This window comes from Bombus bifarius, unplaced genomic scaffold (genome assembly GCF_011952205.1).
Source record: "Bombus bifarius isolate JDL3187 unplaced genomic scaffold, Bbif_JDL3187 scf7180000007996, whole genome shotgun sequence".
In the NCBI taxonomy this organism is placed as follows: domain Eukaryota; kingdom Metazoa; phylum Arthropoda; class Insecta; order Hymenoptera; family Apidae; genus Bombus; species Bombus bifarius.
In genome coordinates, this window is record NW_022884376.1 from 3612706 (window position 1) to 3630731 (window position 18026).

General features: G+C 39.1%; 1 protein-coding gene across 2 annotated transcripts in view; it reads right to left on the minus strand.

Moving 5' to 3' along the window:
• Positions 1-869: 869 nt before the first annotated feature.
• The window catches only part of LOC117205981 (RNA binding protein fox-1 homolog 2-like), a 346747-nt gene continuing 329590 nt past the window's right edge, over positions 870-18026 (minus strand). The window contains exons 11-15 of one of the 2 annotated variants that reach the window (XM_033444875.1): positions 16172-16235; positions 15222-15248; positions 4486-4652; positions 3211-3274; positions 870-2852 (exon numbers count right to left, since the gene is read on the minus strand). In XM_033444875.1, coding sequence (XP_033300766.1) covers positions 2808-2852; positions 3211-3274; positions 4486-4652; positions 15222-15248; positions 16172-16235 — 367 coding nt within the window. In that variant the 3' untranslated portion in view covers positions 870-2807. The remainder of the gene's footprint in view (positions 2853-3210; positions 3275-4485; positions 4653-15221; positions 15249-16171; positions 16236-18026) is intronic. The other variant, XM_033444876.1, reaches the window with a different exon arrangement.

The window sequence follows — 18026 nt, forward strand, 5'->3', positions numbered from 1 at the left end:
GAAATCAAATTCTGTGATCGAGAATGCGGTAGAAATTCGAGGAACTTTAAACTTGGACGAATCCATCGTTCATCGTTTGAAATGAAAAATGCAAAAAACAATATGTATACATATAATATGTACACGTATATACATATACGTATGTACACGTATATGTATACATACATACGTGTACATATTATATGTATACATATATCGTATATATATATATATATGTAAATGAGTTTAGTTCTCTACGTAGAACAGTAAAACATATCTTCGATAGCTGTAGTTAATTTCTAGTCGAAAAATAATATTGGAAATATCACATAAGGAATCTGATAGCTTTCTGTGAAAAGCTGTCCAAGAGATTGCATCAAAATTCAAAGAATCAGTCTATCAATTTCAGCGCCCTCGATCACTCGAGCTCCGTTACAATGTGTCTATCTTTTGTAGACGAATATCGTAATTCTCGATGAAAATTGCTATTCGTGCGTGGACACTCAGTCCATCGAGGAATAGGAATCGTTTCGTCGATTGACATCTTACAAACGAATTTCTCGTTTGTACGAATCAAGTGACAATTTCACGTTCAGAGTATTCCAAATCGGAGAGATTCGAATTCGAGACCAAGATTTACTAACACCATAAATTAATTTCTATTCCAATTCCTGCACCAAAAAGTAGTCACAAAAAAAAATAAGAGAGCGTAGAAACCTCGATCGACAAGCTTCAAAATTCACAAAATTCGAACAAAAATTACCATCCTTAAAAGGTAATTTTCATTAACTATATAAGAAAAAAAAAAAAAAAGAGGCTGTCACGTTCCATCTTCCATTGGAGCGTCGACAAGGCCGTGAGTATTAGGAGAAAAGCTGCGTTACATTGTCATAATCTCGATTAGGAACCGGTAGAGACTGATTTGACTAGATTCTGTTTGCCAGAATCTTGCTTTTGTCAGAAGTTATTCAAGGGATTTTCTCTGTCTCTCCCTTCAGCCACATTTACTATTCTACTCTTTACAGCCGCGGTTCGTTTCGCGAATCTACGCACACACACGCGCAACATAGACACACACATATTTGGCATAGAAACCCTACCGGTCACGCGTAACTGCTTCGTCGCTCTCGTCGTTTTCTCTCCTCTAAAATCTTGTCTAGCTACCTAAAGAGGGTCTCGCGTATTTTTCTTCGCTGATTACCGAGCGTGGCGTTTGTCACCGGAAGTCGTGTGTACCTCGTCGACACGAAGGAAGAGTTCCTTTCCGGCAGCCATTAGCGAGAGTTTCCTCTACCTCTTGCACGTCTTATCACGTGTCTGATAATTGGTGTTTCTGATTCATGATTAGGAAAGACCTGTTAACGCAGGCAATTAAACATAAAATTTTGTCCATACGGAGGACAAGGGTAAATAATGGCAATAGTAATAATATTAAAAAAAAGGACACGAAAGAAAACGATCGTTTACTCGTTTCTTTATTTCAGATTTCGTTTTCATATTTTAGCGAATTGTCAATGAATTATGTACAAAATTCTTTCTATATTCATATTTCTCATTGAATGCCTTTTACTCTTTTTGGATCTCAATGAATAACATCGCATTACGATGATGCGTAAACTTTGTAATGTGATCTAAATAGTCCCGGTTTCGTTAGTGATAAAAATTCTTGCCGGGTCGCGTTTTAAAAGTTTCTCCTGAACGATTATAGAAACGTGCACGAGCAACGAATTGCATAATTACAATTGATTTCTAGAGAGATCAATTATCTATATCTATCTACTTATATATATATATACGTATATACACAAATATATATACACGTACACCGTCTAGATTCGACACATTTGCCCCTTTGTCATTCAACTTCGTAAAGTCGGAATGGCTGCCGGGTCCGAACTCCGATACGAACTGATAGTTTAATGACGCGATGCCACGTTCCCTTTACACACGAATTTCGACAGCTTCGGAACGTTTCGATTCTATTTCATCTAACTTGTAACTTTGATCCTTCGCCGGATACCGATATTTTTCTTAAGACGCTCGATACGACCGTTTGTTCGGATGTTTAACATGTTTCCAACAAAACTCAATTTAATCAGTCCCCTTTGTCCGCTAATTCAGTTTACCGATTTCCCTGTCTGCCATATATCTCTGTCCTTCCTCGCAACCCTCTTATTATCGATCAGAGTTTGAAAGTTCGACGACGCTTCGGCAGACCTTTGTCGTCTGGTCGATCAACCCCAATCGAAAACTATCTCCAACTGAGAAGCACGCTTTCAATCTAATTTAAATTCTGAGTGTTCTATATCATCTTCCTACGATCTTTAACCTTCTATCTGTTCGTCTATCGGTCCGCTTAATGCATTCGATCGTCCTTTCGTCTGTAACGATTAAGCAAATTTCTTTCTCTTCCTTTTCTCTACGGGTTTCCTTCTTCTATTTTCCCTCTGATCGACTGTGTGTAAAACTTTAATGTACCCGTTTCGCAAACAATTTTGAAATTTTCGTCCTACTTATACGTGGCACGTTCGTAGTCGACTCGGTAGTTCTGGCTTTATTGGAACGTTGTCCATAATGGCCGGATGATTTCAGGATGAAAGACACGCTTTCGTTCCGCGTCGACGAGAGCCGAAGTCAATGATTTTGTATCGGTGCTACGAAGAAGGCTAGCGTCAGCATGCGCGGAGGGTCCAGGCATCGCTTCGTGGGCTAATCGTGATCGATGACGGATGACGATGATGATTGTGTCGATTTCTTTTTGTTCTGGTCATGTTCAGCTGAGTATAACGGTGTACTTGGAAGGCTCGCGCTCTGATATCTGACGATCCTTAGTATGGCGTGAACCTGTTGTAGCCGCCTCTGTATACGGTTGCCTGTGAAAAAGATTGATTTTCTCCATCAATTGAAATTATATTTTAATTTTATGATCGACGATTCCGCCTGAATATTTACGAATAGAGATATTTGAAATATCTAAAGTACAGTACTTGTTATAAAATTGAACGAGCTAAATAGAAAGAGAATCTTTGCTTAATTTCACGAAATTATACATTTCCATGAACATCTATATACTAGTTATTAATTATTAGTAATAAATTTACGAAAATGTTTAGAAATAAAAGAAATAGCCACGGTTTAGTTATTAATTGTCAACGATAAATTCACAAAAGTATCAGCAATTGAAATTATTCCGTCTATTTATCATTTTGAGAGGTGAAAAATTGCATTTACCCCATAGCCAGCTACTGGTCCAATACCATGTCCAAGGTAGGGATCGGCGTATTCACGCCCGTAACTGTAAACATCAACATTGAAACATATTAAGTATCCATTCTGTAATTGTAAATTAATCGATGCCTGTTAAGGAATAAAGGATAAACAGATAAAAGGAGATACAAACTTAGGGTGTTATCTAAGGATTTTCGATAGGACTATCAGGTTTTTCGGTAAGAGTATCATCAGGTTGTTGACTTTCGACATGTCTGCGACTCCTAAGAGCTCGACCACGACGACGAATTCTTCTGGAAGGAATGGACTCCGACTGTACATCTTTTTCCGTATATCTGAAGTTAGATTTGTAGAATATGATAAATATAGAATTATAATAGATATAGTTTTCTCGATTCATGAACAAATAACAAATAAAAGCAAGATGATATCGTAAGAATCTTCGATCTCTTCCTCAACATTTTATATCGAAGGGTAGGAATCGTTTAAAAAAAATAATCGACCAAAATCAGATTCTAAAATTCTGAGAAATTAATTTCCCCATAATTGCAGCGTTAATTTCTAACAAAATTACCCTTCTCGAAATAACCAAACGAAATTCAATGATATCACAAAAATTCCCAAAGTTCCTGAAAAAAATATCGATTGAAAACCAATTACGAAAACCTCATTGAATTTCCACAATTAGTTTCTTCATAATCACAGTATCAATAGAACGCTACCATTGTCGAAATAATCAAAGCAAATCTCTTATATCGATACTGTTATTATTATACTATTATATTATACTATTAAAATCCTTTAAAAAAACAACCGACCAAAATCCGACTAGAAAATCCTCAAGAATGAATCTCTTTATAATTCGAGTATCGATGCAACTCTACTAAATTAAATAATCAAAGCAAATCTCTTATATCGGAATTGTTAATAAAAGAAATAATAAAAAAAAATTCCCAATATCCGAAGATTCATATCCCTTGAAAGGCAATCGACTAATATCCAATTAACGAAATTCCTGTTAATTTCTCCATAATTACTAGCTGCCGATAAAATTAAAAAAAAGTTCAAATCGCTTAATAATTAAACCGAATCTCTTCGCCGGTCGTGGTAGAAAAGCGCGTCTCGTCTCGAAAGAAGGAAAAAGAAAGGAGATCCCACGCGACGTCGAAGACCGTAAGGGTTATAGTATGTCGCATAAAGGAGGTAGAGAAGATAGGAGAACAGAGCCCGAGGGATAAGGCGAAGCAGGCCTTTCGAAGGGAGTAGTGGTGCGCTTACCCCGCGACTGCGGCATATCCTGCGACCGGTTGTGCCGCAGCTGCAGCTGCGCTGTATGCGCGCGCAGCCACTGCCGTGTAGGTCGCTGCAGCTGCGTAGGTGGCCTGCTGTGCTGTTGAGAGGGGCGTCTTCAGCAACGGTGACGCTGCAGCTGCTGCTGCCGCGGCCTGAAACAGGAACCATGACCCGCCATGCAAGGCTCAAGCAAGCTCCAAGACAGACCAGACAGGATGTCCTAGCGGAGAAACGGTACTAACGCGTCCTCTTCCCGCGTTTACTTCATAAACGTCCCTGCACGCTTCGCAAATATTGGAACTCTCCATCCACAGATTGTTTATGACCTTTACTCCTTAGGGGTTAGGTGTGAGGTAGTAGTTTTGATGAAGGAATTGTTTGATCTTTAGATTGGTTCGTGAAACAAGCGTAAAATGAAATAGGGGTAGTTGGCGGTAAAGAGTATTTAATATTAGAACCATCGGAACACTTGGGATAAGATAATTTCCTATAGGAATTTTGTAGAGATCTACGATATCTTTGGGATTTTTTTTGATAAAATACGTAGATATTCTTTTGCAGAAATAATATGGACAAAAGTTTACATTTCTCCTTGCACTGAATATTTTTCCTACTATATTCTTAATGTTGTTACGAAGATTGTTTAGATTTACGACGATATAATTTTCAGGATTTCAACGGTTCTTCGTAAGACGCGACTGAAAGAGCGCAAATAATCGAAAATATTTTAGAAAAAAAAAAAAAAAAAAGAAAAAACGAAGTATTCTATAGCGCACTTTTAATACAAAATTTTTAGTCTGAAATTTAAAGGGTTGCTGTAAAATGTGTGCAACCCCGGACATAAATACGTCGATGGATGGAACCATTGAACAACGTAATTTACGATCTCGATATATCTATAGATTCCTTGGGTAATTCATGGGTTTTTTAAAATAGGAAATTGCTTTAGGTACTTTATGGTTTTCTGTACAAGGTGTGGAAGGAGTAAAGACATGTTTGTAATCTTTTTAATCACTGGAGAGTTCCATATGTTTGCAGAGTTTTTAACAAAGTAGGGTATTTTTTTTTTTTTTTTTAATTTCTACAACGTGCAACGACTTTTATAGATGCGTTTCTAAAGCATATGGATGAGACAGGCGTGCATCGTTCATTCACGATATTTTTTACGACGTTGTTTACGCAGCCGGGAACTTTTATTTTGAGCGCTGTTTGAACAACGAACGCTGTTTCATCCATATGCCACACGGTGCAGATAGTAAAAAGTTTCGAGCACTCAGCTAAATGTGGTTCTCGAAGCTACTGCTTTCTGTCGATCAAAGCTCAAGGAGGCGTGATTTATGTACAGAGAATGATGCGAAAATGATTACATGTTATTTACTCGTCGAAATCGATTTTTGCGATAATAACGTACCAATGTACTCTTTATCGTTTATTTAACTAATCAAAGGTCTCTTTTAAAGAGGCGGTCAAATAAATTTTTCTTTAACGAAGGAACTAATTTTAGTTTATTTTTCTCACAGGAAGAAACTAGACGTTTTATCGTACGATAATAGAATTCTAAGGGGAACATGAAATGCCAAGAGTGATTCAGTTACGAGATGTTAACTGTCTCGGATAACTTCCGAACGCGGCGAGTATCGATGTTCACGTCGAGATTAAGACATATCCATCGAGTGTACCATTCATTCTCGGGGGAAACGCGAAATCTACATGCATGCATCTAGAATACAAGTGTATCTTCTCTAAAGATATCTTTCTATCACGGGATTTCGCCTGTCAAAACGCTTTTACGCTATTTTCATCTCGCGTCGTCGAATAGCGACGCTCGAGCATAAGAGAATTTTTTCTCGACACGATGAAAAATATATGCAGGTTCGATACTTTGCATATGAAAAAGAAAAAGAAGAAAGTATAAAAAACGTTACTCTCATATTCGATAAAATATAGAAATACGATACAAGAATATAAAAATTTTGTTAAACTTAATTCCATGAATTCCCAAGAGAAATGGATCCTTAGAGTTCCTTTTCATGTAATATTCTGCAATTCTATTTGACGTTCGTAGCGAGAAGTGTATCCACTTCTGGTGATTTTCATGGAATTATCCATTCGACGGATTGAAGCCAGGCTTATTCCGTCACCATCTATGGGAGAGCGCTTAAGTGCACCGAAATTAAATCTCGCCTTTAGTTCTGTTCCGTTTTATTAAACTCTTTTGTCCCGCTTGTAATTCTGCGATCATATTATTCTCTTTCTTAAACGAAATCGTTAGCCGCAAGTCGAGAATTCGTCTACTGGTTCTCCCGCTAATGAAACGCGAACCATTCGCTAGATCAGGGTCTTTTAATTAACTATATGCGTTCCACGAACCTGCAACAAATTGCATATCTTCTTAGGTACACGACTTTTGATTTTCTTCTCTATAAAACATTTGTCACTAATATAAAATATTGTTATCCTTCGGTTATATATTTTCTGGTACAATCTTTCTTTTTACCATGATATTATCTTTTTCTGTCATTGCTTTCTTTAAGCTATGATATTTTACACAGTTTGTCGTTTCTTTTCTGTTTTGAAATGTATCTCCAACTCACAAGCACGATAATGGTAATCAAGTACGAAAATTTTCGTGACAAATTTTATAGGAGATTCGATATTTCAGGTACGAGGAAGATTTTTTTAAATTAAATAGAGAATTTCTACCATACAAGGGGGAATTTAGAGCGCACCTTGCAAACCCCTTCGAGATGGAACGCTCACTTGCCAAATAAGCGGACGTTTTTCAAGACGCGATGATTAATGATGCTTTCCAAGCACGTCGTTTTCTTTCGCAACGTGTGCATCGAGCAAACTCCTCATAAATCATACATCATATGCTTTTTGTGCAATAATTGTACTTGATTTCTCCTCTCACGAGTGTCTAATTTAAGAAACGCTAACGTCACTCAATCTCTTTATACAGAAACAAAATTCACCCCGTTGAAACAAGTCCAAATTCCAAGTAATCTATCTCTTTTCTAAATACTTTAACTTTCTGCTCTCGGATCCCTAACAACAATTCAACGAATAAATGGCAAATGCCAAAGAAACTGAAGAAACAACGACCAGAGGAAAGAAATATTTTTTCAAGATAAAAATATCGTTAACGTTTCGCCAACATCGCCTGAAATACCAGGAATAAGGTTCCCCTACTCATCCTCGATCGTCGCGAAACTTTCGTTAACAATTCTCCTCTCCGGCGAACGAAGAACATCGAGTGAAAGAAGCGGAAACACGGTTTCAACGGCGCCAGGAACTCGTGGAACAGGCCGGTGCGTACTGCGATAGAAGGTCGAGGTTGGAGCGCGACAACGGAAATAAGAATCCGTGGCCGACGTTCCTGGAGACGGGAAAAACTCAGGGGAAAGTTTCTGGGTCGCGGTTCATTTCCAAATGCGAGACACGTTCCTGGTTGCGCGATTTTCGACCGGGATACATCGTGGTATGTGGGTCAAGTGACTCTCGGTTGGTCTGCCCTATTCTGCACACGCTGTTTAGCCAACCGACCACTCCAACCGTGGAAATTATTTAACGTTCCTTGAAATCCTGCAACTTTATTACCTTGCTGCCTTTCACAACAGTCAGTGAGATTCGAAAATGGACCACCGCGATGTACATCGGCCAACAAAAGTATTTCGACATTTATCACAGGAAATTTTTTTGACCGTATTATATGAGCTTGATAAACATTTTGAAATTTCACTAGCTTCGTACGATGCACACAGTACATTTAGAGAATTTTCGAACATGTACTTTTGTGGGCCTATCCGTGTTCATGAAGTAGACTCGTTATAAACTAAACTTAATTCGTGCAGCGAGAAAATAATTTAATAACGTCATTTTCAGAGAGAATTTTCATTAGCAAACAGTGAAAATCCTTTGCGAAAATACTATAGTGCTGTTGCTTCAGTTTTATTTTTGAAGCATCGGAAGCCTGGGATTAACGTCTGACCAATGCGGGGACAATCTACTTTCGCTGTTCATCGAAGTTATGGACAATGAATTCTGATGAAATAGAAAGGCGGAACTTCGAATCTAGTACACGGTTTAGAGGATTCAACGATATTGGCTTCTGAGAGAAGCTTTTAGAATATTGAAAGTCCGTAGCTGATGTCTAATCAATGTCAGTTCTAATAAAATCGAAGAACAACAGTAATAATTCTTAGACAAGTATAACATCTATAACATCGCCAGTTTACTGCTTGGGGAAAAAGCAATGTCTGATCAACGCAAGAAGCATCTACATCAAACCAACGTCCAAGACGTAAATACCGAATCTTAATTAGTTAAATAATGGCGATAATTCTTCGAGAAAATTATACGATATTGCGACTTTACTCCTCTGAGAACGTGAATTTCGGAATGTCGAAAGTATAGAAACGATGTCCGACAAATGCAGAGATTCTACTTTTACTTTCGAATAAAATTACGAATGTTAGAATTCGAACGAAATAGAAGGTCAGATTTTTCACGAGAACATTCCACGATATTAATTTATTCCTCTGGAAACGAAACATTCAGAACGTGCGAGCCCAGCGTTCACGTCTGACCAATGCCGGGCTTATCTACTTCTACTCGAGCAACGTTAAAGTTTGAAAATTTTTTGCATCTCAAAAGACGAAAATATATTTAACGAGATACGAGTTGCGATCTCTGTAGAACATTTCGACACGAAACTGCTCGCGTACGATACTTAATTCCAGCGCGGTTAAAAGGCGCATCGCCGCAGGGTCAATTAACTCTCGGTTATTTTCAAGGGTGGATGCAAAGGTGGCTGGAAACCAGCGTTACAACGTTCATCGCGTAGTTGCCCGCCGATCGTTTTCCTTTTTCCATGTCCGTTTCCGTCTCCCTATTCCTCGCTGAACCTCCGTTCCGTGAAACGACAAAACCGCAACGGGGATATCGCGTTTACGCTGGCCTGGTTCACGGGTCAGATGTTACGTTAACGATCTCCTCTTTTCCCGACATAACGTTTCACCAGTAGCCACGAGAACGTATCTGGATAATTACTCCCTTTTCGTCCTATGCTCGATCCACTTTCACCGCCACGCGGGGCTGATTTTGTTTCAACTAGCCCGGAAATTGGAGTCGATGCGTCCTAATTGGTCGGAAAAATTTCGACGGCCGTACGGAATTTCGTGCAATTTGTCCAACGCTTTGGATACCGAACAACTATATTTTCGTTGTTTGTGAAATAATTGAAACGTTAATTATCGACGTCGGTATCGACTTTCGTTGCAATTTACTTTATTAGGCTGTCTATAGATACGTAAACATTGAAAATTTAATGTCGATATAAACGAAGCTTTAAACAGCTAGTATCGGACAATTGCGATTGCTTTTAATTGGAACAAGTGTTTTTAAAAAATTCTTTATTTCGAAATTGCAGGAATCAGAACGATATTCAGTTCCCTGTCAATTCTCATAAGAAACGAATAATTGAAATATGATTATAACTATGAAAATAATGTTCTGCGTTTATCATCATAAAGAGTTCATTATATTTTTCCAGTTCGTCAAACCGTGTTACGTTTAAGAACGAAATTGTAACTTAATTAATCACGGAACTAAAAGGATGACACGTTTAAAAGTTAAAATAGCTGATTATACAGGGTGGTTGATAACTGATGATACGAATAAAAAATTTTTTCTTAATTTTCTTTTTTTTTTTTAATTTTTCCATCGAGACAACGATCTACAGTGAGATCCGTTATAACGTACCGCACGCGTACCGAACGAAAATTCACAGTCGATTTTCTCGAAAACAAAGCCTCAAACGACAAATTTTTATTCTATATTTTCGACTTCTTTTTTCGCGTAGAATCACCCCCTTTCCGCTTGTACCACCAGTTACCAACCACCCTGTATATAAATTCTCAGAACTTCGCAGACTCACGCAACTGTAATTTCCAGTGCAATTGGTACCGGTATCGACTATTGTCGTAATTTATCCCCCTAAGCTCTCGATTCTCCCAACAAAAATACTAAATCCTCAATTTCTTTTTTCCACCGAATAATAATTATCGTATTTAACAGGGCAGCTTGGAAGACGGAAGCTCAGCGAAATAGCCGGAATGAAGCTGTCGGACGCACGAAATGACGCGACGTTGATTTATGAAGAGAGAAGAGGCAGGCTTCCACGCGGACCACTGGCTCTCTTCCTGAAAAGCTCGTAAATCCTGGCCGACAACCAGGATCCCTCGTGGCCGGTTCCGTGAGGCGAATAAAGACGAACCGGTACGCCGGTACCATCAGAAAGAAATCGAATCGTTGGCGCGGTCCCGAGCAGGAAATTAGCCGCGGAAAATTCTGTGGCCGCGATTCGACGCACGCGTGTCTCTCGCAAATTTACGACGCTGCATTCTTTCGCTTCTCGATTTACTTGGTCGATCGTTCGTGCTCCATTTACATTTCATCCCACGGAGAACCGGTTTGCAACCCCCTCTCTGCTCTTTTACGTTTTTTTTTTCCTTAACCCTAACCGTTCGACGTGAAATTTGTTCGATCACCAGTTTGTTTGTACAGCCGTTGCTCCTAATCGAAGACCGTTTTTGTTTTTGCTGCAATTTCGGTTCTAGTTCATTTTTGCACGAACAGCGGACGGTTTTCAAGTGGACGAACAACGTTAGGCTTTCGAAATTTCTAGACCGAAATTAAAGATAAATTTCTCGAGTATACACGTTGCTGTATACTCTGTACGGTATAATTTTGTTCTTTAACTATCGTACGAACGGTGGGAAATTTGAGGCACCGAATCTCAGATCTTTTCAATTTATAATTTCCGATTAAATTTCTGAAATTAGATCGAGTACATTAGACGGAGCGTACATTAGCGTGTTGTGCTTTGAAAGGAACGATTCTAAAATGAATTAATGCTACAAACTGGCTTTATCAAATAGTTCTGACAAAGCTATCCTTGATTCAAGAATCAAAACGTTTCTCCTAATGTATTTCAGGAATATAATGAGATTCTATGTTCGCTAAAGACTCTCCGATAATTGCGTCTAATATTCCTAAGGGAAAGAGACATGCCTCCTATGTATACGCAAAGAAAACGTTTACGTTCAGCTCTACGAAGACATGGGGCGGTGAAATTTCCACGAGATTGTGATGATCCCTTCGAAAACTCGATCACCGATTCCAGCAAGCTACGTACCTAATGTACATGACGCGTGCGATGAACGCAACTATGATGAAACGTATCTCACGTGGAAAGTTTCTCGCTGTGAAAATCGATATGCTCGACAGAAATACATCGATCGCGTAATAAAATCACCGGGACTTGAGAATAAACGATTTAACGAGTAATTATTTCTTCATCTTGCGAAATTTACTAAGGTTTCGTTCGAATAAACGGAGTCTACGTAAACAGAATTCTACGGTAGATTACTCGTTCTAATTTCTAGCAGTTGAAACACAAATCACTGTTCAGACTGTCCGTTTGAATTTGCATAAAGATTACAGTTCATGTACAACCGATACGATCGCAACTAAAGCATAAACGTTGAAACGCCAACGAAACACAACAGACGGAAGATATTAAGCTCTATCAAATTGCAAATGATCTTGCAGGATTCTCAGTCATCCCTCGAAAGCTTCGAGCTTGATATCCGTAGATGGGTTCGAACTATCGACTTGACGTTTCGAGAATCGAGTGCACGAGACGGGGCGAGGTTCGACGATGCTCGACGACGCCTCGAGTGCCTCGTCGAGCATCTCGAATTCCAGCAGTCACTACATCCACGACGGTTTCCGTCAAAAGCTTTAGAGGAACCACCCCGTTGCGCGACAACTCGGCTTCTCTAACACGTTCTCGATTAAGTCGCCGGGCAGAGAACTAATTTCAAGGGGCTGAATCTGTCGCCATGGGGTGTGTCGGTTTGTTGTGGGATGGGTGAACTCGGAGCAACTCTAAACTAGCTAAACAACTCTTTCTAAGATACTCGCCGGGTCCGCGGAGTGCTCACCAATTGCAGCCGTTGCTTGCAGCTCAGACGTGTCTCATCTTCGTATTATTAATGGAGGGGGAGGATGCAGAAACAAAGGAAATTTCGAACTTGCCGGATAATTGGCCTATTTTATACTTCTTTTTACTTTCACGTATATTCCGACTGGAAAGCTCGCTGCGCTTTTTGCCGTTTCAACGAAATTCATTTTTCCAGACACTTTTCTGGCTACTTAACGAGTTGATGATTACGCATACTATCGTAAAAAGTTGATTCTCCGAGTTATGAAAGTGTATCACGTTGGCGAACAAAGTTAGAAGCTAATTAATTTTCAAACTAAAATTTAAAATACACGCTTGAATTCCAATTCTCGTGATTCTACAGCGCTATGACGTCGCTTGTGTAAATTATTATGTAAATCAATAAATGTAAAATTTGTTAAAGATTGCCAGTAAATTGTATCGAATACCCGTATGTAGCTAGCAGCGTATGTGGAAGGGAAAAACAACGAAGGGTGGAAAAGGAAATAGCGAATTTTTGTCGATATTTCTGCATCGCTTTGAAGGATGATGTTAGAGCTATTCAAAAACAGTAATCGACGATTGTCTTCGATAATCGTGGAAGAAAGTTGCAGTTGTCGTGTCGGCGAGGAACTTTTTTCTCCGTTTGAAAATTATGATACACACATTACTTCCTATATACTCTAGTATTCTCAACGTACAATATCGCGTGTATGTCTACGTAAAAGCGACAAACCCATGGAAGAGAATAAAAGTATCACTTTCTAACAACAAAGAACAGAGGGTAGGAGCAAAAATAATAATAACGAAAAAAAGAAAAGAAAAACAAAAACTACCAATCACATGCATTACATTGATACAGAAGAAGGAATAAGAGGGAGATATAGATAATAAACATTCGGGGAAGATGCACAGAACAGAGGGAGAAGCTTAAAGAACCGCAACGACAGAGACAGACTGTGTTTATAATACTTGGGATCGTAAAACAGAAAGGAAGAATAAAAAAAAAAATAAATAAATCGTTGTTTGTATTAAACGGAGAAAGTAAAGTGTGATACAGATGTGAGACGTTGGTACGACGATCGGTGAGCACTCCTGATCGGCCAGGTCCAAACGAGAGAAACCACCAAGAAGACAGGACAGGAGAGAAGAAAAAAAAGGGACAAATAGTTAAAAAAATAATGAAAAAAAAAAACAGGAAGAAGATAATAATAGACAAACAACGGGCGAAGAAAGATCACTCAGGGCGGACCCTTAAAATTCCTACCTCCAGAGCGGGCGCTTTAGCCTGAAACACAAACGGCAAACCTGAAAAGAAATTCCGGCCAGATTCGGGTGGATTTTAATATGGCGTCGCGTTTAACGAGGGATCGTTGTCGTTGGTGTGGTCGTTGCTTAATATTATTATTATCATTATTATCATCGTCAGTGTGATAGAACCTAGAAACGAATCTATACATGTTCGTTTAGTGTCTGTGTGAATAGCATTCGAATGATAAAATCGATTTCGTGTCCACGGTGTTTCGTATATTTTGATACTTCGAGTAAATGTGAAGAGAGAATGAATGAAAAAGAAGGGGTGGAAAATGAGTGGATGAAGAGAGATCAGGCGACAAAATGCAACAAGATGCTGCACGATCTTGCGACGCGATGTGGTGCAATGGTCGAATCGCAAGAGACGCTTTCCAAGAGTTTTGATTTATCGTATTTATTGATATCGTATTATTGATATTTGATCTATCGATATTTCATCGTTGTGAAATGTATTTACTTAGCAATAACGAGAGCAGATAAATAAAATGAGAAATATAATCTTTTTGAAATGTAAAATTCGAAAACGTCTCTTGTTAAAATATCGCGAAATAGTAATATATTTAGAGAAAAAGATTTTATTACGTAAAATCGAGAATGCTGACACGTTCGACCCAGTTCACTGGCATTCCATTAGTCAAAACTTGGCAGGTATTTGAGCGCAATCGATTACGTTTCAACTATTAAAAATATAAATTCTTTTATCAAGTTTTCCGAACGTGTCAAAGTATGAACAAACGTTGTTCCCCGAAATTGCAAAAGAGCATCGATCTCGCTTATCCCTCGCTTAACGTACAAAAAAATAAACATCTCCATTTATATAAAAAAAAAAAAAAAAAAAAGAGCATGGAGAAGGATGTGGAATATATTCGAAAATCTAATTTCTCCCGCGTATGTCGTTGCCATATTACCAGAGCGGATTTTTGTAACGGAATGACGTCGAAACAAGAGGACAGTTGGCGAAATGAGCGCGGTGTTCGAAATTAATTTTCATGCCGCGCGATGGCGAGCTGCAAACCGGCTGTCGAGGAAGTAAAGCTCAAAAACGATAGCTGTCGTTACCCGTTTCCTGTGTCTGCTCTTTTGCAATTCCTCGTTGCCTCTCGCTTGTTTTATAATTTTTTCTCTATCTCGTTCGAACGAGATTTACCCGTAGATTTTTCGCGTATACGATGGAAGGCACGAAAGAGAAACGAGAGATGGTGAAAAAAGGGAGGAATGAAAAACCGAAAAAAGAAAGAAAAGAAGAGAAGAAAAAATGGACGAACAGGCGGATGAAAAAAAGATGGACGAGAGTGACGGCAGATGAAAGAACGTAGGGACGGGATAGGGATGGCGTAATTGTTATCGGGATTCTCTGCGTTTCACGTGTGTGCAAGCCTGGCAAAACGTGTCAACTAACGTCAGCTGTTGCTTGAGGCCATTCCAGCTAAACGGGTCCGGAACAGTTGCAGACTTTAGTCAATATTCCTCTGACTTCTTTTCTCTTTGTTCTAGTTCTCTCTCTTTCCCCCTTCTATCTTTTTCGTCTACAGTTTTGTTTCTTTTTTTTTTCTTTTTGTTCGGTTTGATGTTTGTTTTTACCCTTTCCTCGCTTTTACTCTTTTTTTTTTTTGTTTTTGAACGCGTCTCGTGCTCTGTTTCCGCGACACGATCGACGACGTATCGATTAGAAAAGGTAGCTTTTTTTTTTTATCGGTAACAATGAACTCTCCCTTTTGCTAAGGGATAAGAACGACCGACCGGTTCGCCATTGTCACGTGAAAACGCCGTTTCCTGGTCGATCGGTGTGTACAAAGGCTACTTCATTTTGGAGTGGCGGAATCATTGTCCGTGACGAATTTTCAATCGCGTCTTTGCCAATATCCGTGCAATTTGTCAATTCTTTCTGATCATTTTTCTATATCGAATTAATATTCCGATAATTCTATAGATACGTAAGTTTACATAGAAGCTAGAAACTAATTATTGCGAACATATGGTTCGTAGTTTTAGAAAGAATAATTGCCATTTATCCACGGAACGTGTATCCAAAGTGAAACATCGAAAAACGCTTACTAATTTGGAAGTTTCAGGTGGTAGGTTGGACCGTGTTCAATTTTATGCTTGTCGAGTAGATCGATGAAGAAAATCGATACGCAAACAACGATCAACCGGGATTCGTTTACCAATTAATTCACGATAATCTATCGGCAGCGTCTGAAAGGTGATCGATTAAGCGGGCTGACGTTTCAATCTGGCCGAGGGGCGTCGCTCGATTTAATTAAAAACTCATTCGTCGTCGTTCGCGCCCCGGAAACAGAGCACCGGCGACAATTTCCGGCGGAAAATCAGGGAAATCTCGTGTCTCACCTGTAGCCTGTAGTTGGGATCCTGTGTCGCCGCGTGTGCAGCTAGGAACGGGTCGTAATAAACGCTGCAAAATAAAAATCACCAATGTTAGTTTTGTATATGTGCACGAATTTCTACGCAACCAGCATCTTTTCGATTATTTCGCTATTTTTTTTTTCCAATATGTTTTTCTTTATACATTTCTTTTTCTCGGTGCGTGTTTCGTTTCCCTTTAAAATGAAGTATAAATTATTCGTTTCTTTTTTAAAGCTTTTAGTCCTACCTCTCTTTTATTCGATTTATCTTTTGCTCCAACTTGTTTCAACTTTACTTAAACTTGTATCGAATTAAATTTTCCTGATTGAATTATTCGATGAAATAACAGATCTTTCTTCAACGTCGCCGAAAAGAGGCTGGTTGCCTTCGATTCTCTGTAAACGAACCGTTGACAAAAATTTCGTTTCTCGTGGCATTCGAAACGCGATTCGAGCGCCGAGTGCTCTCGTCTTGTTAGAAGCTTCGAGTTCCACGATCGACACGATATACAGCGTCAAAGGATATGATTTAATCTTTTTTATTCGATCGAGGACCACGCTGTTCTCGCGACTCGATGAATTTCACCCATTTGGCGAATGAAAGAATCGCTGCGTTCGATCAAATTCCGAAATCGAACGCGTGCAACTAGTCTCGAACTCATCTCTTATACCTGACGTATTTATTCGTCGAGTTACAATGCTCTCGTTCGATTCTCGACAATTGTATCAAAACCCTAGCGCTTCTCAATAGATCGCGGAATGATTTTTTTGAAATTTCGAACCGTCAAAAATCGCTGTACGCTGTAGCTCAAAAATATCACGCACTCGCTTTCCTTTGACAGGAAATAATTTAATCGTAAGTCCCCTCCCCCCTCCCCAAAAAAGGATTTATCGATGTTCATTTCTAAAGTCTACTATGCAATAACAAAATCGACACTCGTGATTGTCAAAGCTTGCGGAATTATTTTGTTGTTTGGAAAGCTCGTTATCTGCGGATTGTTTAATCTTCTAAATTAGGAGTTGACGTTGTTCGTCGATTGACACAACACGAACACAGACATTATTCCAAACAGCGAGTAAAACACAATTACACGATTTAATGCGTTACTGTTAATTTTTTCAAGCAGAATTTAAATTTATCTATTGCTAAAGCCTATCAAAGTGTCGAAATATTTATGAGCCGTGGCGTACTCATCGAAGTAATGAAACTTTGAAACGTCTCGAAGAATCACGTTTTGCAATTTTTGTCTCGAAGAATCACATTTTGCAATTTTTCTTTCGAACAATCATATTTTGTGATTTTTCTTTCGAACCGAACGAGAAAACGTTCCGAGTCGATCGATTTTACGAGAGACGAAAGTTTCTCTTTCGCCATCTCCATTTCCCCGTCGATTTTATCCGTCGCCGGTTATCACGGTGTATTCGAGCGAGGTCAACGAAAATTCATAAATCACATCCGGCGTGTTCTTCCATTAAAAACGTGTCGGTATCATCGGCGTGATCGGTGGATCGAAGAAGAGTAACGAACGATTTCAACGATTTACGAACGCACGGGAATACCACCCTTATTTATGAGTAATAAAACTGACGATTGATCGGTGGGAAAATATGGTTGCCACGCGGAAACATCGACGGCCTCGAAATTTTCCATCATCCCCTTTTATCCGGTTCGCGCCGTGCGAAATTGTTTAATTAACGAGCGATGCTATTTATCGACGCGCGAACGCGTATTTGTTCGCGTTCACCGACGGAAACTAATTAAAAATTCCTTTGTCGTGAAAAATTAAGGAATCATTCTAAACGATCTATCGCTGCTCGTAACTTACCCTGTTATCATTCTT